At 38.1% G+C, this 24360-nt stretch overlaps 2 protein-coding genes across 3 annotated transcripts in view; one reads left to right on the forward strand and one right to left on the reverse strand.

Annotated features, from left to right (window-relative positions):
- The window catches only part of LOC125660925 (sodium-dependent glucose transporter 1A-like), a 210509-nt gene that overhangs the window by 147454 nt on the left and 38695 nt on the right, over window positions 1–24360 (reverse strand). For both annotated transcript variants that reach the window (XR_008797746.1, XR_008797747.1), the window contains exons 7-9: window positions 19411–19514; window positions 17475–17541; window positions 15881–15999 (exon numbers count right to left, since the gene is read on the reverse strand). The gene's annotated coding sequence lies outside the window, so the exon portion shown is untranslated. The remainder of the gene's footprint in view (window positions 1–15880; window positions 16000–17474; window positions 17542–19410; window positions 19515–24360) is intronic.
- LOC125661242 (E3 ubiquitin-protein ligase Midline-1-like) lies at window positions 13620–15850 on the forward strand. Its single transcript, XM_056146652.1, has one exon. The coding sequence runs from the start codon at window positions 13620–13622 to the stop codon at window positions 15276–15278; it is 1659 nt and encodes a 552-aa protein (XP_056002627.1). The 3' UTR covers window positions 15279–15850.

Raw genomic sequence — 24360 nt, forward strand, 5'->3', positions numbered from 1 at the left:
AGGCTCGACAAGCCAGAAAGGGATCTGATATCTAAATTTATCAACGGACTTCCGCAACAACTTGCATTCTTCGTCCGAGCGGCCAATCCAAAAAGTCTTCAAGCCGCATTCCAGCAGGCCAAGCTAGGGGAGGCATATGGCTACCGGCAGTCCATGGCCCCAATTTCCACCGCTGCCATTTCACCTAGGGAACCCCCTGCAACTGCTACGAAGATGGAGACGCTTCTGACGCGGCTGGTTGACCGGATGGACCGACTAGAGACCAGAGACCAGGAGAGGAGGCCCACACACCGTCAAAGACCAACAACAACCCGCCCGGGAAAGAACACCAGTTTCGCGTGTTATATATGTAATGGTCAAAAACATCGGCAGGCAGATTGCAATTGGAATAAAAAGGGAACTCCTGAGCCGTCCGTCGTATGCCAAATTTGTACACAGTATGGACACAGTGCCGCGGCCTGTAAAAAGGTGTCCGTTTCGGGAAACTAGCCGCGCCCAGTCTGCAGATGGCACCCACAGTCTGTGGCGGTGAACCACAAAGTGCCAACATTTCTGACCGTGAAAATGTGTTTTGTGAAAGTGTACATAGTGATGAAAGTGAGTGTGATGAAAATATTCCTGGGGAATTTATGTATATGCCTGTCAATATCAAAGGTATGCAAGTGACTGCACTGTTAGATACTGGTAGTAGTATTAACATCATTTCTAAATCTCTGTATGATAAATTATCACTTAATAGCAAATCCAACTTTCGAACATGCAGTGAACAGTCTGTCAAATTGGCCAATAATCAGTCTGTTTGCGTCTTTGGAACAGCCAGTATCTCAGTGCAGACACCATGTTCATCTAGAGTACATTCAATTTTTGTATATATTTTGGATTGTGCATCCCATCCTTTAATACTTGGTACTTGTTATTTTATTTCAAAACAAATTGTTTTAGACTTTGACAAATTTGTAACTTTCAGAGGTCAGAGCAAATGTACCAAAGTTAGATGTACATCTAGTTTTTCAGTTCCACCCAACTCAGAATTGTTCGTACGTGGCAAAGTCAGTAAAAACAAAATGATAGGTTTACCAGGTGTTTGCTCTGTACATAATTTGTTTTTGCGTAGAGGGTTATTGTTAGTGAAATCAGTTGTTACTATTTCAACAAACGGCACAGTCCCCCTCAAGATATTAAACCCTGGTGATGAACCTGTTTTTGTAAATAAGGGATCAATTCTGGCTCATTTCAAACCACTTGACAATTCATTCCATATTCAAACGATAGACTTGGACAAATCCCCCGTCGAGTGTGCGAACGTAACTTTATCTGACAGCTCATCGGCTCCGGCAGTGAATCCTCATTCAAACGAACAGTTTCTTTCAAATTTCAACTTTAACGACGACTTGTGCGCTAGCGACAAAAAGTCATTGACAGAGTGTTTAATCAAATACCAATCTCTGTTTGTTACAAAGGAAAATCCTGACATAGGTCTTACCCGTGTTGTAGAACATCAGATTCACCTCATGCCCGGTGCACAGCCCAAACATCATCGACCATACCGATTACCACCAGATAAGAAACAGGTATTGCGTCATCAGCTTGATGATCTGTTAAGACAGAACATCATTGCACCAGTCCAAGAATGTGAAAATGTTCCCATAACAAGTCCAATTGTATTAGTGTCCAAACAAAACAAACCTAAGGGGAAAATAAATAACTTAACAAAAGATCAGTGTTTGTCCTACTATAGGTTTTGCTGTGATTTCCGATACCTCAATTCTGTCACACAGGAGTTTCGGTACAATATTCCGGACTTACAAGAACTAACAGAATCATTTACAGACAAAACACCGAACTTCATCTCCTCCATAGACATGAGCAAAGGATTTTTCCAGATGCCTATCTCCGAAGAATCAACTAAATACACAGCCTTCAATACTTGCTATGGCACATTTAAATTCCTCCGCCTCCCCATGGGACTTAAAACTTCGCCAAATAGTTTTCAGCTACTGATGGACAAGGTCCTTAGGGGTCTTACATTCAAGTCTGTATTGTGTTACTTGGACGATGTTCTTATTTGTTCCGAAACTTTTGAACAACACCTTACGGACCTTCAGGAAGTATTTAGTCGTTTTCATTCTGCAGGACTTAAACTACAACCTTCGAAATGTCACTTTGCGCAGCGCAAGTGTGTTTTTCTCGGACATGCCATATCTAGGGACGGAATTCAACCGCCAACCAACAAAGTTGAATTGATTGTGAACTATCCTCCTCCAACGAGTATTAAAGAATTACGTCGAATCATGGGATTATTTAATTGGTTTAGAAAATTCATTCCAAATTATAGTGCTATTGCGCAACCTATCCTGAAGTTAATGAAGAAAAATGCCAAATTTAATTGGACTTCAGAACAAACATCAGCATTTAATGAACTTAAACAGCTACTGAAAAATTCCCCTGTTCTCAGTTTTCCTCGTTATGACCTGGAATTTCGGCTTGCAGTGGACACATCATGCCGTGGATTGGGATACATGCTATATCAAATCCATGAGGATGGTACTTCTAAAGTTATCAGATTTGGTTCAAAAGGACTAGCCCAATGGCAACGCTCCTATGGCCCTACAAAACTTGAACTTTTAGGAATGGTTATAGTAGTATTAGACTGTGCGCCTTATATACGCGGACGACACTGTGTCATTGAGTGCGATCATCAAGCACTGAAACCCTTATTCCAAAAGCAATTGAAAGGTGCAATTTACGAGAGATGGTTAGCGATCTTACAACAATTCGACATTGAAATAAAATATAAACCAGCATCAGAAATGTGCGTAGCGGATGCGTTGTCTAGGAATCCAAAATTTCCAACAATACTAGAATCTAGTCCAGAAGATGATCTCCATTTCCCGTATGTACCAGAGACACCAACATCTGTAAAATTACCTAACGGACAGGACTTGCACACACTATTTCCCCGCAATCTGGAATCAAATTTCATCAAAGCTTCCAGATGTGATTATGACGCTGATACTGAGGACGATTTTCAGTTGCCATTGCGCAAGAAACGGCTACGATCTAAGTTCGTTCATCATGACAAGGCCGACGGTAATTTACCAAGTTCAACTGAGGATACCATCTGTTCCGCTCCATTCAATAAGACTACAGAAATTGACAATTCTAGTGGTGTAGAACGAAATGCTCCTTATGAACATGCTACTGAGATAGATAACCCATGTAACCCCCAAAGTGTTCAGGATCAACCTCTTGTGTCCTCTGATAATGAACCATCTGATTATTTTCGCGACACCAGCTTTTTGATATCAGACGTCATACAGAAACAGCATAGTGACCCTGAACTCAAAGATTTGATGAATTACATTGAAAATGGCATCCTCCCAGATTCACAGAAACTAGCCAGAGACGTTCTAGTGAAACATTCAGATTACGCGTTAATCAATGGCATGCTGTTTCACTCCCGTCATGCAAAATCAAAGAGAGCGAAAACTTTTAACAAATACCAACTAGTAGTCCCACGAAGTATGGTTCAAGACATTTTATACATGCATCATGACTCCCCGCTGGCTGCACATGGTGGAATACAGGACACGCTAGATAAAATTAAAGAACATTATTTTTTCCAGAAAATGTCTCCAATTGTCAGCGACTATGTAAAATCTTGCCAACAATGTCAGAAACGTAAAATTTCCCGTATGCCTACTAAATCTGGTGTAACTTCATATCCCACACCAACAGCGCCTTTCGACGTATGGGAGATTGATATGTATGGGCCATTACCCATTTCTACCCAGGGCAGTTCCTACATCTTTACGGCTGTCGACATGTTCAGCAAATATTTTGTTGCATTTCCAATCAAGACAAAAGACGCTATGACAGTCGCCCATGCATTTTTCAAGCTCATTACGACATTTGGGGTATGTAGTACAATTATCAGTGACCAGGGAAGTGAGTTTATAGCCAAGGTTACGTCCGAACTCTGCAAGATGCTACACGTCGCCCAACAATTTACTCCGGCCTTTGCACACCATTGTCTGGGAGCCTGTGAACGTATGCATGCGACAATTGCTGAGAGACTAACACCTTACGTATCTACAGACAAAAGCAATTGGGAAAATTGTTTGTCATCTGTAGTGTTCTCAATTAATTGTTCTGTGAATACGAGTCTTGGATATTCTCCATATGAGATTGTATTTGGATGTAGACCAAAATTTCCTCTGGTGAATTACCACACGGAACCAGTGGAAATTAACAAGGACATTGCTACTTTTCTTGGTGACAAACTTAGAAAAATAAACATTATTCGGACGGAAATAATGGAAAACGTAAAGAAAGCCAAAGACACAATGTTAAACAATGCTAATACCAATCTCCGGCCATTAACACTACAAAAGAATGACTATGTATTTGTACAAAAGGAAAATGCGCACAAGCTTCAAAACCAATTTTCCGGACCTTATGTTGTACACAACATACCAAGTGCACATACTGTGTTACTCAAGGACCCAGTCACCAACAAAGTGCAAGATAACATTGTCCACATCAATCGCGTTAAGAAAGCTTTTGTTCGGGAACCTACTCCTTCTGACTTTTGCAGTGTGGTATCGGCGCGACAAGTAACACAGAAAGAACAAAGTTGTCAGACTGACGAGGTTACGGAACAACATCCAGTTCCTGCATGTCCAAAGCGCCCTCAACGGACTATTCGACCACCAATTCGTTACCGGGATGACAATCATGTGGACCCACGGACCATTGTCACCTTCACCGCATCTTCCGACAGTGATGGGTTTCACAGAGTCAAGAAAATCTTAGGCCAGCGATACTCTCCAAACGGATTACAGTATTTAATCCAGATTTCAGGCGAACCTGCGGATAATGCGTTTTGGGTTGCGACTTCATATTTGAACGCTAAAGCCAGGGTAGCTGTTCAGCAAAGACCCCCTCCCTTTATTGATTGAGCCATGATCCCATTATTGTATATATGTGTAAATAATTTTCTTATGCTTGTTATGTGATTTTTTTTTTATTTTCATTGTGGCGCCTTGTATAGATTTTTTTTTTGATTTTATGATTATTGGATTTTGAGATCATTACTATTGCAGTGATTTATTGTTTATCATGATAGAAAGGCACAGCACTTTTGTCCGAGAATGTAAATTTGCATTAGTTATCTAACTGCAGGAGCTCGTCTCGTGGTGCTGAGGAGATAATTTAATTAAGTTGAGTGACCGACTATGTGAGGGAGCAATGTTTACAAGCTCTGCTATTAATTACTATTTGATTGTGGCTGTTTCAAAGTCGTTGTTTATCTAAGTAATTGTTTTAGCTGCTGTATATTATTGACTCCGTGTCTGCTTGTCGTTGTGAAACCATGGTACTTATATGATAGATGGTTATAAGTAATCATACGTGTCATTTAGGTTATACCGATTGTACAATTACATTTTAATATGTTTCTAATGTACAGCTTAGTACGAGAACATTGTTTTGAGTGTTTACTCATGTTGTAATATGTACATGGCAGTTTATTTTCTTTTCATTTCCCAATTGTATTCATTTTTTTTTTAATTTTTAATTTGCATTTATTAACCCAGTGTAAAATTGTTTTACAATTTTATTTTCTGTGGGCGGATGTTATGATTATGTATATTGAGGGTTTATAAATGACAAATTATTAATTATCAATCTATTTCCATATATTTGTTCTCTTAATTTTGGTTTTGTTTGACATCTGTAATTGAAGTTTAATTATTTCATTTGATGTTTAGAAAGGGCATTTTTGCACATGTTAGCAATTTCTAATCCTTGACATCTCTTTCCTGTCTCAAGATATCAATGTCATTTACTCATACTTGTTATCAACTTTATGGTTAGATCTTAGGATTGTGTTCTTTGAATTTGTTATGCTTAGCTCTACCTAATTTCAGTATTGTAAATTAATGTCATACGGCTTTTCCCTGTTCTTGCAACTTTATTATCCTTAAGTTAATTGGCTGGTCAGTACGAATGTGGGCGGAGTTGTCAAAGATTAGATGTGTGTGAGTTTGTATGTGAGTCAATCTTCGAAATTTCTTTGTTAAATTCAGTTTGTTTCTAAAATGTATTTGTGAATTAATATTTTTGGACTTATAATAAATTCTGAACTTTTTAAAACCGTTTTATCATTTGCAACAATATTACAGTTTATCTTACAATTCATGAAATATGGCTTTGGGCCAAATGACTCCAAAAATACATACGCAAAAAATATGTTTGTTACCCAACCATATATACATTCCAAAGGTAGGCCTATATAATGGTAGATGCATATTTCCCAAGGACGCTTACATTCAAATCCACTACTTACTTTGAAAACAACGATGAAATATACATGTACAACATGGAAAATATTTATCGATCAGATTAATATATAGGCCTAAAATTTAAAGCGACTTACAATATTAATTTACAGATAAAGATATATTCAAAAACACTACCAGTATATTAAAAAGTATATCAAAAAGTTAAACAATGAGATTTACAGATTTCAATTTATTGGTAAAAATTCGGATTGCAGTGTGTGAGAAAGGCTCCTTCGTGTCATCCGAGAATGATCGGATTCATACTAATTCTTTTTAATGCAAGTGGGTTTGGGGGTGGGGGTGGGGTGGGGGTGGGGGGGGGGGGTGGGGTTGCCACGTCCTCTTTTTTGGTTGAATAGATTTACTTTCATGGCCATATTGATTGGGGTCTTCAACCTTTCCTGTTAAGAACGAAAATGGTGTAAACTTAGGTCGCACCCACACCCGTTCTGGATCCGCAACTTTCTATGTTCCCCTTTTTTCCGACACCTTTTCAAATCTTAAGAATTTTTTTATGCATCGTATTGCGAGAAATGTGTTGGGTCATTTCTAAATTACTGACTTGGGGATAATGTTTATCTAAATGGCCCCGCAATAAATAGTTCGACTCCATGAATTCTAATACTTTTTTTAATTTCCAGAAATTGTGAATTATATTTTCTTTCTTGCAGACTTGTAGAAAGCACATTACACTGATAGGAGTGGGGGAGGAGGGTAAGGTGGGGGTGAGGGTAGGTTGGGGGAGGGGATGAGGGTAAGTTTGGGGAGGGGGAAGGGGAGAAGCTACAGGGCTGATCGTTCTCCCACCATCCTGAAATTCTGCAGACAAAAATGTGCTGACCAGGTAAGAGTGGCGTTCAAGGTTACACCGACAGATATATGCTGACGTAATCACTGAAGATCGCAGACGTTAAAAGTCTTGGTCGGGTTATCATAACATGCGTCAACAGTCGACTTTCAAAATACTTTATCTTTTTTATTTTAAAATTTAATATTTTTTTTCTTCAAAATTTAGGTGTTCTAAATGTAAATTTTACCTATTTTTTTTCACGCTTGGTAGATTTCGTATTATATTACATGTGTACATTGTAAAGGGTGACCCAGTTTTTTGGTACATGTGTACGCACTACATAATCTAGAGGTAGCGCAGTCAAATTGCTTGGCCCGAAGAATGCCACTATATTCTGCCCCCTCCCCCAAGATACCCCCCTACCTATCTCAAAGGCAATCTGACCATAGGTCAAAATGGTGCGTCGCAAAGGATAAACTTGATGTAAAAAAAAACCCAATACAAGCTGTACGTAACTGACGGCAAATAAATTGAAAAAGTAAAAGAACAAATATTTAACCGATTTATAATTGAATATATATAACTTCATAGAATCAGAGTGAACCAGAAGCAATAACCCGTCAGTGACAGCTTGCATTGCTTTAAGGCCGATATCTTTTGGTACATACATATGCGGATGTCAGGTGATATTGAAGTTTTGTATTATTTGTTCCCGAATAATATAAATTTTGTAAATGAAATCTACCACCAAAATCCGATTTTTTCGTCGTTTTAGAAAAGATGTATCATATGTGTACATACTTTTTAAATTGTACACATGCTACACCTACAAAACGACGAAAAAAGCGGGTTTGGGTTGTGGATTTTATTTAAATAATTTATCATTCAGACACAAATAATGCAAAACTTCAATTTATATTATTCGGGAACAAATAATACAAAACGTCAATATCTGACAACCGAGCCCCTGTGCGACGACCTACACAGTGTACCCTGTAGATTTATGTGTGTATCGTTTTATCAGACAGAGACTGTACAGAATAGAACGACGACCTACACAGTGTACCCTGTAGATGGATGTGTGTATCGTTTTATCGGACAGAGACTGTACAGAATAGAACGACGACCTACACAGTGTACGCTGTAGATGGAAATTCCTACACAGAAACCTGTGACATTCACTGAGTCCGTACACATTTATAACGTATGAAACGCTGGATAGAGATTTCAAAGCAAAACAAGACCATATACAGAATACACACCATACACATATAGGTTACCTTCAACAAAATTTCAATTCAGAGTCGATTCTAAGTGAAAATTTTAATTCTTAGTAGTAATTTTTTTTTTATTATTTCAAAGTATTTATCAAACATTCTAATATAAATGCCCTTTCAACTGCTAAAATCTGTATACATTTTTGGTGTCCGAAAATGTAAATTAATCTTTAATTTTTCAGGCTAAAATTCCAAAATTTTATGTTTAGTTGTAGAAAGAGTTACCTCTCTTTTCACGTAAACATTTTATCCAAAATTTGTCAAAATACATCCGATTGTCATTATCTTTTAAAAACCATGTATGAAATAATTAAGTGTCCCAAATTGATTTGTTACTTCATAAAACACATCTTTATTGAAAGATTAAAAGAAAAAAAAAAAGAAGTCGTATAATTGCCTGTGCGTATAGCGTGTGAAGTTTATGAAACTAATGCCTGCCTTTCACTCGCTGATCTCGCGACATGAAATCGACACGCCCACGATGAAATCGACGCTCGCTGTAAGTTAAAGTTGTTGAAGATGTTTCATGCTGCTAGGAGTTTCAAACATTAAACATTGAGAACACAACGGCGGATCCAGAACACAACAACCCCCTCCCTTTTGACATGCGAGATAGTAATACATGTACATTAGTATCTCACAAGTGATCACCTCAAAAGCTTACAGAGGTACAAACTGACTATTCAGAATGACTTAAGATGGTGATCGGTGGGGAAGTAACATATTTTGGATAAATTATTGGTTCTGTATAAAAATAATTTCATTCTAAAAGGGGGGTATGTACATGGGATTTATACAGGCTATTCACACTTCAGGTGCCTGTGATTCTAACAAGACTATGAATCACGATGACATTGAATGAGACGAATCCTGTCTAACATCAGATACAGCTGTAGCGATTAGACCAACTGGAACTTCAGAAGCTTAGTCCGTCACTAGTTACGGGTCCCCGGGGTCGAGTCCGTCACTAGTTACGGGTCCCCGGGGTCGAATCTCTATCTGGTCCGTTACTAAGGAGTTAGGGGACCCAGGGGTCGAATCTCTGTCTTGTCCGTCACTAGCTACGGGTCTCGGGGGTCGAATCTCTGTCTGGTCCGTTACTAAGGAGTTAGGGGACTCAGGGGTCGAATCTCTGTCTTGTCTAGCTACGGGTCCCGGGGGTCGAATCTCGGTCTAATCCGTCACTAGTTAGGGGTCCCCGGGGGCGAATCTCTATCTGGACCGTTAGTTAGGAGTTAAGGGACCCGGGGGTCAAATTTCGGTCTGGTCCGTCACTAGGGAGTTAGAGGACTCAGGGGTCGAATCTCGGTCTGGTCCGTCACTAGGGAGTTAGAGGCCCCGGGGGTGAAATCTCGGTCTGGTCCGTCACTATGAAGTTAGAGGCCCCGGGGGTCAAATCTCGGTCTGGTCCGTCACTAGAGAATTAGGGGACCTAGACAGGGGGTTAAATCTCCGTCTGGTCCGTCACCATATCACACTGCTTTAACGATCACATGGTGGACACTCTCTTTCATTGAACAGTTTTATGTTCCGATAAAATGTTTGATAGTAAAGACTTTACTTGCGATAGACAGATTTATGATCAGCACCATTAATCCTGCAGTTCATATTTCATGTCAAATATGCGTAAATTCAAACTTTGTTTTCCGTTGATTAGATAATTCAACGACTTTTAATTGCAATCACACAATTTCAAATATTACACGAAAAACTATTGAAAAGGGAACAGTTCAAAACACCATATCAGCCGAACTTGCTGACAAAGTATGCGGTCCGTCACTTAACGTCAGAATCATGTGATTTTTCTCCTAACGGTATGTTTTAGATTTGTAAAATATTGTTACTTTTGAAAAGAATGTTTAAATTCCTGTATATTTCCACGAGTTTTTTTTTATTTCGGATTGTTAAACTATCTGAAGATACGTGCATATGACCCGGGCTAGAACAGGTCCTCAGTACATCTTGCTTGTCGTAAAAAGCGACTAAATGTGGCGGTCATTTGGATGAGACCGCAAAAACCGAGGCCACGCGTCACAGCAGGTGTGACACGATAAAGATCCCTTCCTGCTCGATGGCCATAAGTGCCAAGCACAGGCCTAAATTTTGCAGCACTTCACCGGCAATGGTGACGTCTCCGTATGAGTGAAACATTCCCAGCGGGACGTTAAACAACATACAACGAATTAATCAAATCACTGACTAATTGTTATCGCTGTTTTGCGATGAAGATAGTTCTCTGGAAATTCCCATGCAAAACTTTGATCCCCTATTGAGGTACCTCCCTACTTACGGGGGCCACACTTTAATGAAACTTGAATCTGCACTACCTAGGAATTTTTGTATATTTTGAATCATGGTTTTGATCTAAACTGTTATTCCTATATATCGGCATGTCAAACTTTGATCCCGTATTGCGGAACCACTCTACCCCTGGAGACCGTGATCAGAACAAACTTGGATCTACTCTATGTCTGGAAGCTTTCATGTAAATCTGCACTTTTCAGGCCCAGTGGTTCCTGAGAAGATTATAAAAGGAACAAACTATTTTGCTTGATTAGATAATCTCCCTTACAAACTCGAATCCTTTTCACACAAGAATGATCTGTGTCGAGTTACATTGAAATTGGTCCAATAGTTCTAGAGAAAATGAAAACGTGAACAATTTACAGACAGTCGGACAGACAAAGGCTGCTCAGAAAGGTCCAATTTGAACTTTCAGATGGTGAGCTTAAACTTATCATTTTTCATCCATGTTCTCACTCATTAGTTCAAAAGATCTTTGTAAGATGTACTGACAAAAATAACTCGAACACGTGTATATGAAATACGAGTGCAACAGAAGTTTAATCATACACGTGTGGATGTACATATTAGAAATCTGGAGGTTCATTATTCCACTCAACTCATTCTACAACAGAAAACAATATTGTTAATTACATGTTTACCAATCTACAAATGTGTCACGTCATGCATTCTCTCACTAGAGGGCGCGTAACGCAAGATTCTCCTGTACGTTAAAACCGGTAATCTACCCATGGTTTACCTGTACAGGTGGGCTTTGAATTTACGGGAAATGCTTAACGCGCAAGTAAAATTGCGTGGCGCGCATTGATAGGATAATGATTTCATGCATCCACAAAGAATGTATAATTTTATGTTCTGATAAAAAAGACTGCATGGCGCGTGGGTTTAATTTGTTATATTTTCAAAAAGAAAGAAAAAAAAAGAAGAAGAAAAAACAACTTTCTCATTAAAACGACAGGCGCACGTACTTCATTTCCAATACTTGTACAACATGTCCTGTTTTCATTTCCGAACCCCCCCCCCCCTTACAAAGTAATTTTGACATGCATACTTATTACATGTACATATCATCATACGGGGATAATTAATGATTAAATCATTTCATGCTGACTTGATAAATTCTCTCAAGGTGTTGTGAGCCTGAATTTATAAATAGTAATCATCAACTTGACGTAAAAAGCCGAGAGATGTCCCGATAGCTGTTCACTGGTGAGTTATGATATTTACATTCTGTTTATCGCAATGAATCGTTGTCAATATTCAGACTATTTTATCAATGTCCATTGCGAGATTATGTTAAACATAAAAACTGTCCGAGGATCTCACTAATTAAGACATTTATCCTGCTCAAAACTTCCACCTGTTTACTCCCTCTAGATCCGCCACTGCGGTATTACTGGTGAGCGGGGGATACAGGTACTGTACCTGTCTAACGGGAGACGTACAGTCTTTTTAAAGTCAAATTCAGAAAGAAAACAAATTAATGTATAAATAAACTCTGAACTGATTACTGCGCATAAGAAACATCTCCCAAATTAATAGTTTTTTTTTTTATTTGTTTGCCATGTTTAAAGTTGACTGAGAATATTACACCCCCCCCCCCCCCCCCCCCCCCCCCCCCACCTTGTGGTGCCCGTATAGATATCTGATGATTGTCTGATATCACGTGTTTTGTTATCAGCACGTCAGAATTATATGTACACGTGGCTAAGTCAAATCAGAACATTTAAATAAATGACACGGATATAAAAACCATAGACAGATAAAATCATGAAGGAGTTCAAAAGGTAGAATAAATATGTCGGATAGAAATCTATATTAAAATAATTTGAGGATGTGTGTAAGGTAAGGGGGGGGGGGGCATCAATAATTGCCACACCCACCCTAATATACTGTATAACATTTTTAAACGTATATTCACATTAACATCTTAAAGACAAAGTGCTCACGTTTATTTATAAACAGTAGAAATATTATAGAGTGGTATCAGTATTTGTCGCTGATAAGGATTTGGATCAATATTCATCATGCGTATTTAATTAAGGTGGGGTGATAAAAACTATGTAAATCTAGTTTTCTGTCAGGCATTCGACTTTTGAACTTGTCTCCATATGCATGTTTCACTGTTCATGCATCGAAGTAAATTACATGTGTAAATATTTAAAATTTACGATATTGCGTTTAACAATGTATAGGTATCGTTCTGGTGGGCGTGGCACAATAAACGGGTGACGTCTCTATAAAAAAGATCAATAAAATCAAAAAGTGAGATCCGCTCAAACCAAGGCTCCTGTGTAGATATCTCAGTCCCCCCCCCCCCCCCCCCCACACACACACACACACAGTGCAGTATTTGTACATGGAGTCGACATTTGTATTTATAAATTGTATGCATACGTAAATGTTGACACAGCTACCCACCATGAACTATGTCAAACATTCAAGCTATTTAAACAAGCGATAACGCGTAGATAGTGTCTACCACTCGGCACATCAGTAAGGTACCGTAATCGGCCGAGGTTAGCCGAATGTAGAGTATACAGACCGACACGCCGCGCAGGTACTAGACTGAAGGGCAAAATAACAGGGAGGCCATGTTGGATTTTCTGGTGAGACAAAATTATATATACGAATTCTGACATTGTAGTGTCATTAATATCGATATTTATGTGATCAATGATATAGATCTTATCACTTTGATCATAATTTCATACAGTGGATTTAGTATATCGATGCCTTGTGCATGTTATTTCGTTATTTGAAATTTCATAATTCATGACCGCAGTTTGTTTTTCAATACACATTATGATGTAAGTTAAGCGTGAGAAGTGTTTTAACCTGTAGAATATCTAGGATTCCCTTTTTTATTGACAGTAAACTTCCCGTGTGACGCCGACACCAGAAATGCTGCACCCCCGGCGCAGTGCCCAGGAAGTCCTGCTGTGTGACCTCTGTGAAACTGTCCCCCTACAGAGTCACTGTGAAGTTTGTAATATAAATCTCTGTGTTAACTGTGTAGGAAAACATATCTCAGATTCCTCTAAAGATCACAATGTCGTCCCCTATTTACGCAGAAAGTCTCCTAACTACTCAAAATGTCCGACACACTCGGATAAACACTGCGAGCATTACTGTGATAAATGTGAAATTCCCGTCTGTTCTACCTGCGCCTTATATGGAAAACACAAAGGTCACGATGTATCAGATATTCAAGAAAAACTCAGCGCTAAAACACAAAGTTTACAAAAAGCTCTGGAAGAACTCGAGACCCGAATTTATCCCCGATATGAGGAAATGGCGTCCGACGTCCAAACCGAGAAAGCAGAACTAGAAACAAAATACGGAAAACTGACCACAACTACTGACCAACAAGGAGAAATCTTACACCGAGAAATCACCGCCATTGTCAACCAGCGAAAATCTGCCATTGTGGAGATGAAAAACAAACACCTATCTACCCTGAATAAAAATACAGAAGAAATCACACAAAAAATGGCGGAACTCAAACAGATCATGTCCGACTTGAAATCAATCCTAAAATCAAATGACGTCTCCTTAACCTCTACTTACAAATCTAGGAATTCTGAATTTAGAACATTACCGCCTAAAGTCCGAGTTACAGTACCCAGTTTGTCTGCTCAGAAAATAAACAAAGATCAGCTCAATGAAATGTTTGGTTCTCTGCCGTCATTATCCATTAACACAGAACATGGCGACACAATGAAGTCAGCAGAAGCTGTATCGTCTCCTCCAGTCAAACCACTGCTTGATGAGCCGCGCGTCACCGCCACCATAGACACTGGGTATAAACAACTAACCAGTGTTAGCTGTCTGAGTGAAGATCAAGTCTGGACATGCAGTCAGTTTAACGAAACCATGAAGCTGCTCAACCTCCAGAGTAAACTACTGACATCAATACAAACCAAGTCAGGGAACGAACCACAGGGCATAGCAGTGACACGGGACGGAGATCTTGTTTATACTGACTATCATGATAACACTATAAACTTAATCAAGAATAAACAGATACAGACCGTGATCACACTACAGGGGTGGAGGCCTCTCTTTGTCTGCAGTACCACCTCAGATGATCTCCTGGTTACCATGGTCAGTGATGATGTCACACAATCCAAAGTCGTGCGTTACTCCGGCTCCACAGAGAAACAAAGCATTCAGTTTGATGATCAGGGTCGTCCTCTCTACTCATCTGATGGTGACAGTAAATACCTCAGTGAGAACAAGAACCTGGATATCTGTGTGGCTGACTACACAGCTAGTGCAGTAGTGGTGGTCAATCAGTCAGGAAAACTCCGATTTAGATACACTGGTCATCCCTCTAATACCAAGCAATCATTTAATCCAGCCGGCATCACTACAGACAGCCAGAGTCACATCCTGACAGCAGACTATCACCGTATCCACATCCTAGATCAGGACGGACAGTTCCTCCGTTACATTCACTGTGATTTACGCGTTCCATTCGGTTTATGTGTGGACATCAGAGACAACCTCTTTGTGGCTGAGTATAACACTGCTAAAGTGAAGAAAATCCAATATCTATAAACAGTGTTAATTACACAGCTCTACAGTGTTAATTACACATCTAAAAACCCTGTTCATTACACATCTAAACACAGTGTTAATTGCATCTTTGTGTTAATTACAGTCGCTTGTTGATTACAGCCCTGTGTTAAATACAGCCCCGTGTTGATTACAGCCCCATGTTAATTACAGCCCCGTGTTAATTACAGCCCTGTGTCTGTGATGTGTAATTAACATGTACTTGTGTTTGTGAGTTTAACTGATAGAACATTAGTCTCTCACTGCTGTTTAGTAATTATAATTTACAATATCTGTATTATTATATCTAATCTTAGATTGTGTTACTAGTTAATTATCTATATACAATTAGACACATGTCAATCATGAAATGTAAATAAAGGTCAATCAGTTCTTGTGAGGTACTAAGTCACTTTGTCAGTATGTTGTGTGTAGCCTTGAATTATAGTACATCTACACATGTACACATATACTTGTTTGTGTGTGATAAACTACTAATTATTCTGTTTGTTAATTATGTATTTCAATATGTGTTTGATTTTATAATGTATATATTAGATAAACATGATACAGAGTTCAGTCTTACATTATTACTGAGTACTTACTTAGATTTGTAGTACTGTAACAGAGAGTGACCCCAAACGTCCAGTCTTCATCACAGATCTTCAGATTCAAGGTCACAGTCTTCTGTTGACCATCAATAACATCACACCACTCCACAGTCCTACAAAACACAAAGTGTAATTATATCTAACTGTATTGTCAACAATTGTCTGTATCTCAGAACTTAATTATCTTACAAAATGTCCAGTCTATTACAGTGTGGTATATTTACATGTTTATATATATGTAAATGTAACAGGAAGGAGAAAACTCGTGGTTCAACTGGAAATCGAATCCGAGACCCCTGTATAACTAATGAGGTGCTCTAACTATTGAGCTACAGTGGCTGGTCTATCAGAGACCCCTGTATTACTAATCAGGTGCTCTAACTATTGAGCTACAGTGATCAGTCTATCAGAGACCCCTGTATAACTAACGAGGTGTTCTAACTATTGAGCTACAGTGACCGGTCTATCAGAGACCCGTGTATTATTAATCAGGTGTTCTAACTATTGAGCTACAGTGACTGGTCTATCAGAGACCCGTGTATTACTGATCAGGTGTTTTAACTATTGAGCTACAGTGGCCAGTCTATCAGAGACCCGTTTATTACTAGTCAGATGTTCTAACCATGGAGCTATCGAGATCAATATACCTGGTTCATATAAATATCAGCCTATGGATAGGTCAATAGTTAAAGCACCCGATTAGATAGACCAGTCACGGTAGCTCAATGGTTACAGCACCTGACTAGTAATACAGGGGTCTCAGATAGACCAGTCACGGTAGCTCAATAACTGGAGCACATGACTAGTAAGACGGGGGTCTCGGATAGACGGGTCACGGTAGCTCAATGATTAAAGCACATGACTAGTAATACAGGGGTCTTGAATGGAACGGTCATGATAGCTCAAAGGCAGGGTGTTTGCCTCAAAACCAGCAGGTCATGAGCTCAAGCCCCGTTTGTGCCATGGCTATGACAAACCTAAGATGAAAAAATAGGTAGTGGTTCCTGCTTCACCAAACACTCGGCATTTAAAAGTGAATATCACACGGCAGGTGTTTTAGACATGAGAAACTGAGGTCCCATGTCACGGCAGACATTAGCAGGTTAAAGAACCCTCACTGATATGGCTTTGAGCGTTAAGTATAGATCTAAATTTGTAGTACTTCACCTACACTTGGTGACATCTCAATATGAGTGAAAATTTCACAAATAAACAAATATGGTTCATATAAACAAAGCACTACAGTATTCACTAGTAATTCTGTACTGATATAATGCACTTCAGTAAAATCATCATATTTCTGTTTGATTGGAGATTTTGAGGCCCTGGGTTTGAATTCCAATTTAATCCATTTGCTGTTATGTAGCAGATATTCATGTCTATAAATATTTAAGGAAAACTGAGCTTTCCTACATTCAATATGAGAGAAATGCTCCCCGCTTGTAAGGCACACAGTAAGGTGCATCAGTCACTTCCAAAGTAACAAGAATTGACTCACACTGCCCCTCCACAACGTTAATGTCTGGTCAGATAGTCGGGACATACTTAAGCTGTATGCTTAAGTCCAGCTGACTGACCTTATGTTTACCTGGATCTGGGAGAATTTGGAATTTCTGTACAGTCAATTACTTCATGTCGTCTTCTTCAGTCAATTTCTACAAGAAGACCTAGGATGTATCAGTGACATTTCTACACATATTGCAGAACATTAATCAAATTAGTATGTTGATTTATTGCTTGGTAATAAAGAAAACTAGATACATTGCCCTGATAAATGAATAGGATTCATTGATCACGATAACATATCCGGAATTCTCCAGAATGGCCAATCAATCACTGACACAGCATTGACCTCACTCTTGTCTTTATTAATTCATGATTTTGTTTAACATCTTAAGATTTTGCTGTTTACACTTCAACTTTTATCTCCAATACATCCAATTCCTTTTTCAACACCCCCAGATATTTTAGAGGAACACAAACTTATGCCTCCATGCAAGGACCATAATTCAGTCAAAATTTATCAGAGTACTGAGTATTTAAGTACTTGACCTGCGTATTTGCATAATCAATATATTGACATATCGTATCGTTTTATCCGAATGCCAATGTATGACAGAGATGTCACATCATAACTATGCATTAGATTTTCTCATACCTACATACGTAATGAGTGGAAATTGAATTGTTTCAAATTTTCTAAGCCCAAGGGGCATAACTCTGCCAAAATATCATTTGCAAAGTTGTCTCATGTTAAGACACCTGATCCCACCTTTCTTATCTCCAGAGGTCGGTGTTTGCCCAATATTTTTTATTTACTTTTAGTTTATTTGAAATTTTGTATGAAGTTTATAGAATTTATGAGATTTTTCATTTTCTTTGTACCTAATTTTACATTCTTTACACAAGAGTTCCGTGTTTGGCCTATCTTTTTTATTTATTTCAAATTTTGTACTAAATTTATAGGATTTATGTGATTGATACCTTCACATGTTAATTTATATCCCAGATTTTACCTCCATGTATGACTGATACTATGGGTGGGAACATAAATCATACAAAATTTCCTAAATCCAAGGGATGTAACTCTTTCAACAACAGTTATTCAAGATATTCTTAGGATGGAACTGTATGGATGGGATGTATACCAATTTTCAGTTGAACATGTACCTCAATAATAGAGATAATGAACAGAAACTCAATCAGGATGGAATGACAGAAGAAAGGAATGACAGACAAGAGGTCCGCAGGCCTCTTAACAGTATAAAACAAAATGTAACAGTAGTTGTTTGCTCCACCCCTAAGGCCCCAGAGGTGCAAGAGTCCTAAACTTTGCAATTTACATCCACTTTCTCATAAAAATTCTTTATACCATATTTGAAAGGAATTGGAATAGTAGTTCTCAAAAAGAAGTTATAATGGTTCCATTTTTCACACATTTAATAATTGACCATTTTGGCCTCACCCCTACCACTTGGGATCATCAAAATTACAATTTTGGTAAAGGACTACCAGTTCTTTCTAAATATCCATTTAGTTTCAATAGCATTGAAGATGTTATTTACGTGACTTTTACACACCAATACTATATACCAAGTTTGGCATCCCCCTGAGGTCAGAACCCTTACCCCAGGGATCATGAAATTTACAATTTTGGTAGAGGCTTTCCTGCTCTACATCCCTATGCATTTAGTTTTTCTTACACATGCATAGTTGTAAAGAAGATTTTTGAAAATTGGTCAAATTTGGGCAGTTTTTTGCCCTGCCCCTAAAGCCACAGGAGTCCAGGAATTCTGAAATTTACAATTTATTTCCCCATTGCCTTGAAGATGTTAACACACTTAACACGACAGGCAACGCATGACAACGGACGCAGACCAATTGCAATAGGTCACCTGAGTTTCATTAAAAATATTAATGCTATATTACATATGCCCTGGCCATTTCATGGAACATTTCACATGTAAATCCATTAACAAACCTGACATTTCATGGAACATTTACATGTAATTCCATTAACAAACCTGGCATTTTGAACAGCAGTAGAGTATCCAAGTCCTGCAATAGGTCAAAGTCTCGGGGAAAATTATCCTCATCAATCAACAGCACGTCTCCAGTAACCGCTACCCTACAATATTTATTCTCACATTAAATATTGGTTAACCACAAACTGATCCTTTACACCATTATATCATGCTTTTAGATCACAAATTTATACTCAAAAGATCGATACAATGATACTGAATGTATCAAAATGAGACCAAACCAGTGCACATGTATGAATACTGAGTCCTAGAAGTTCTATGAAAGCTCTATCTTAAATAGTTCAGAAGATAATGAAGAGGTCAGATTCTTATTAAAAGTAGATTTAGGTCATAAGGTCAAACACTAAATCAAAGTCTTGCCATAAAAATCTATACACAAAATATAAAAGCTTTTCTTTAAATAGTTTAGAAGATATCAACTAGGCTAGTTTTTTTTAGAAAGTAGGTGGAGGTCATAAGATCAAATAATGTACTACAAGGTCGTCTTGTCAACAAGAACCTATATACAAAATATGAAAGTCCTAGTCCTTGAATACTACTGAAAATATTTGGTAGGTTACATTTTCTTAAAATAAGGTCAAATTTCAAGGTCACAAGGTCAAAGGTTATAGTATGAAAAAATAGGTATTGTCATAAAAATTTAAATACAAAATATGTTCAGGAGATATTGAATAGGTCAGAATGATTGAACTCCCATGTTAAGGTCAAACTTCACAAAATAAGGTTTTTCCATAAAGTAAAACTTACACGGTACCAATTTTGATGCACCAGATGCGCATTTCGACAAATAATGTCTCTTCAGTGATGCTCAACCGAAATGTTTAAAATCCAAACTAACAATGAAGTTTTAGAGCTATTATATGGAAAAACAGTGGGCCAAAAAAGTGGAGTCAAATTTGTCTAAGGATAAGAGCTATGCATGAGGGAGATAATCCTTAATTTTGAAATGAATTTCTATATTTTATAACACAGCAATTAAATATACATCCGTATTTTCAAGCTAGTAACGAAGTACTTAGCTAGTGGGCTGTAGAGACCCTCGGGGACTAACAGTCCACCAGCAGAGGCCTTGACCAAGGGGTCATAATGTAAAACTTATACGGTACCAATTTTGATGCACCAAATGTGCATTTCGACAAATAATGTCTCTTCAGAAAGAATCTATATACAAACAAGAGGCCCATGGGCCACATCGCTCACCTGAGTCACTTTGGCCCATATCTGAAGACTTTCCATATATATTTGCATGTAAAACCGTAGTCCCTATTATGGCCCAAACTACCCTTTGCAAACTTGAATCTACACTATGTCAGAAAGCTTTCATGTAAATGTCAACTTCTTTGGCCCAATGGTTCTTGAGAAGAAGATTTTTAAAGCTTTTTCCTATATTTGTATGTAAAACTTTGACCCCCCCCCCCCCCCACTTGTGGCCCCATCCTACCCCCCGGGGGTCATGATTTGAACAATCTTGAATCTTCACTATGTCAGAAAGTTTTCATGTAAATATCAGCTTTTCTGACTCAGTGGTTATTGAGAAAAAGATTTTAACTATATATTTGTATGTAAAACTTTGATCCCCCTTGTGGCCTCATCCTACCCCCCAGGGGCCATGATTTGAACAAACTTGAATCTGCACTATGTCAAAAAGTTTTCATGTAAAAATCAGCTTTTCTGGCTCAGTGGTTCTTGAGAAGATTTTTCCTATATATTTGTATGTAAAACTTTGATCCCCTATTGTGGCCCCATCCAACCCCCGGAGCCCATGATTTGAACAAACTTGAATCTGTATTATGTCAGGAAGCTTTCATGTAAATCTCAGCTTTTCTGGCTTAGTGGTTCTTGAGAAGAAGATTTTTAAAGTTTTTCCCTATATATTTGTGTGCAAAACTTTGATCCCCCCTTGGGGCCCCATCCTATCCCCGGGGGCCATGATTTGAACAAACTTGAATCTGCACTATGTCAGAAAGTTTTCATGTAAAAATCAGCTTTTCTGACTCAGTGGTTCTTGAGAAGAAGATTTTTTAAGATTTTTCCTATATATTTGTATGTAAAACTTTGATCCCCTATTGTGGCCCCATCCAACCCCCGGGGCCCATGATTTGAACAAACTTGAATCTGCAATATGTCAGGAAGCTTTCAGGTAAATTTCAGCTCTTCTGGCCCAGTGGTTCTTGAGAAGAAGATTTTTAAATGACCCCACCCTATTTTTGCATTTTTGTGATTATCTCCCCTTTGAAAGGAACATGGCCCTTCATTTGAACAAACTTGAAAGCCCTTCACCCAAGGATGCTTTTGGCCAAGTTAGGTTGAAATTGGCCCAGTGGTTCTGGAGAAGAAGTCAAAAATGTGAAAAGTTTACAGACAGACAGACAGACGGACGCCGGACAAAATGTGATCAGAATAGCTCACTTGAACCTTGGTTCAGGTGAGCTAAAAATGAAAGCCCCATCTAAAATGGATCCAAATATATTTGATAGATTATGTTTCAAAAGTAGATCAAAATCCGAGTTGAAGGTCACAAGGTCAAAATATAAAATGAACTGTCTTGTCATAGGATTTATACATACAAAATAAAAAAGATGTCATGTAAATTCGAACTTGTCTTGCCCAGTGGTTCTTGACAAGAAGATTTTTAAAGATTTTCCCTATATATTTGCATGTAAACTTTGATCCCCTATTGTGTTCCCAATCTACCCCCGGCCCCTGGGGCCATGATTTTCACAAAACTTGAATCTGCACTGTCTATGGCAGAAAGCCTATGTGTAATTTTCAGCTCTTCCGGCTCAATGATTCTTGAGAAGGTTTTTAAATGACACAGCCCTATTTTTGCATTGTCGTGATTATCTCTGGGACATAGCCCTTCATTGGAACAAATGTAAATCCTATTCATCCAAGGATGACTTTTACCAAGTTTGATTGAAATTGGCTCTATAGTTCTGGAGAAGATTTTAAAATTTGTTAGTGTAATTTCACAATTTCACTATTATCTTCCCTTGGAGAAGGATGTTAATTGCCCCCTCATTAGACCAAACTTGAATCCCCATCACTCAAATATGATTTGTTTGAAATTGGCGAAGTTGTTCTGAAGAAGAAGATGAAAATTTGAAAAGTTTACAATGATGCAAATGACAGACAACACAAAGTTTTAATCAGAAAAGCTAACTTGAGCCTTCAATTTGCCTGTTACTTAGGGGCGAGATCAAGATCGATGTCCGATAAAAAACTAAATTCAAATAGTTAGGGGGAGGGTGGGATAAAATATCCCTTAAGTTTCTGTCATCCAACATTGATTAAACTTTAGTGGAAAGAGAAAAATGACAATTAAGCGATTGTTAATAAAGTGCACCGCCACGGCACATGATGCGCCCGTCACATATTGTTAACAGTATAGATTGTACCCATTAAAACATTTTTTTTATATCACCTTAATTGAATGTCACAGTGACCTTAAAGTAGGATGCGACACACCTTCTCCCTAAGATGCATTAGTTGACTAATTTTGGTGATTCTAGGTCTAATAGTTTTCAAGTTATGAGCCGGACAAGTTTTGCCATATATGGCCATATCTTCTTAATGAAAAGTCACAGTGACCTGGTTTTAATGTGCGACACACCTTCTACCCAAGATGTATCTACAGACAAAGTTTGATGATTCTAGGCCTTGTAGTATTTAAGTTACGGGTCGGACACGAAAAAGCTAACAGACGGACGGACATGAACGCCATACCATAATACGTCCCGTCTTAAAAGACGGGCGTATAAAAACCACATAATAACATTACATTTTAATAAACATTGAATAGTTTTAATGTGCACTTTCATTTGTGAATAAACAGTAGAAAATTACACAGAGTGTTTTTATAATTGTATGTTTATACTTGTTAATCAATTAGTTTCCAACATTCTAAGGGGGGGGGGGGGGGGGGGGTTCGGGTGAAAACTATGTGAATTAGTTTTTTTGTGAAACATTGAACATATGATATCGCCCCTTACCTTGTGTGATATATGATCATTGACTATTCAACAAGAGGCTCATGGCCCGGCCACATCACTCACCCGAGTCACCTTGGCCCATGATTTTTACAAACTTTAATCTGCACTATGTCAGGAAGCTTTCATGTAAATGTGCTGTTTGAATGGACTAACAAACTTGAATCTGCATTATGTCAGGAAATTTTCATGTAAATTTGTACTTTCCTGACACAGGGGTTCATGAGAAGAAGATTTTCAAAAACTGTACCTGTATATATTTGCATGTAAAACTTTGATTCCCTATTGTGGCCCTACCCTACTCCTGTGGGTTTTGGTTTGAACAAAATTAAATTTGCACTATGTTAGAAAGCTTTGATGTAAAGAACCTGATTCACAAACCCCAAAATATGGCCCTTAAAATATATAAAAATGAAAGTAAATGTTGAATAGAAGTATTGGTGTTATAAATATGTATCAGATATCCGGGGTTTAAAAAAAACATGTTAGATTTTAAAAATAGGAGCACAACTAAAGCTGTATACATACTAGAACCAGATATGGTACCATATTTTTGTCATTTTTCACCAAAAACTGGTTATTTTGTAACGGTTTTGCCATACTGGTTTCATCTCGCCCAAAATATCTAAAGTATTTCTATAAGGCCAACGACAAAAATTGTCGAGTTTCCGCTAACATTCCAGAAAAAAATAGGTAGAAAATAATTTTTTTATGATTATTATTATTATTAAATTTTATTTTTTCAAAGTATGCAAAATCATTGTAAACTCTAACAAGTTAAATATTCTATTGAATTTTATACTTTCAAAATAAAAAATCACTGGTATTACTAGTCAGATGTTCTAATCACGGAGCTATCCAGATCGATATACATGGTTCATATAAAAATCAGCCTATGGATAGGTCAATAGTTACAGCACATGATTTGTAATACAGGGGT

The sequence above is a fragment of the Ostrea edulis genome, chromosome 8 (genome assembly GCF_947568905.1).
Source record: "Ostrea edulis chromosome 8, xbOstEdul1.1, whole genome shotgun sequence".
NCBI lineage: Eukaryota > Metazoa > Mollusca > Bivalvia > Ostreida > Ostreidae > Ostrea > Ostrea edulis.

Coding starts and splice junctions, on each gene's coding strand:
- LOC125661242 (XM_056146652.1), top strand. CDS start 13,620: ATGCTGCACCCCCGGCGCAGTGCCCAGGAAGTCCTGCTGTGTGACCTC.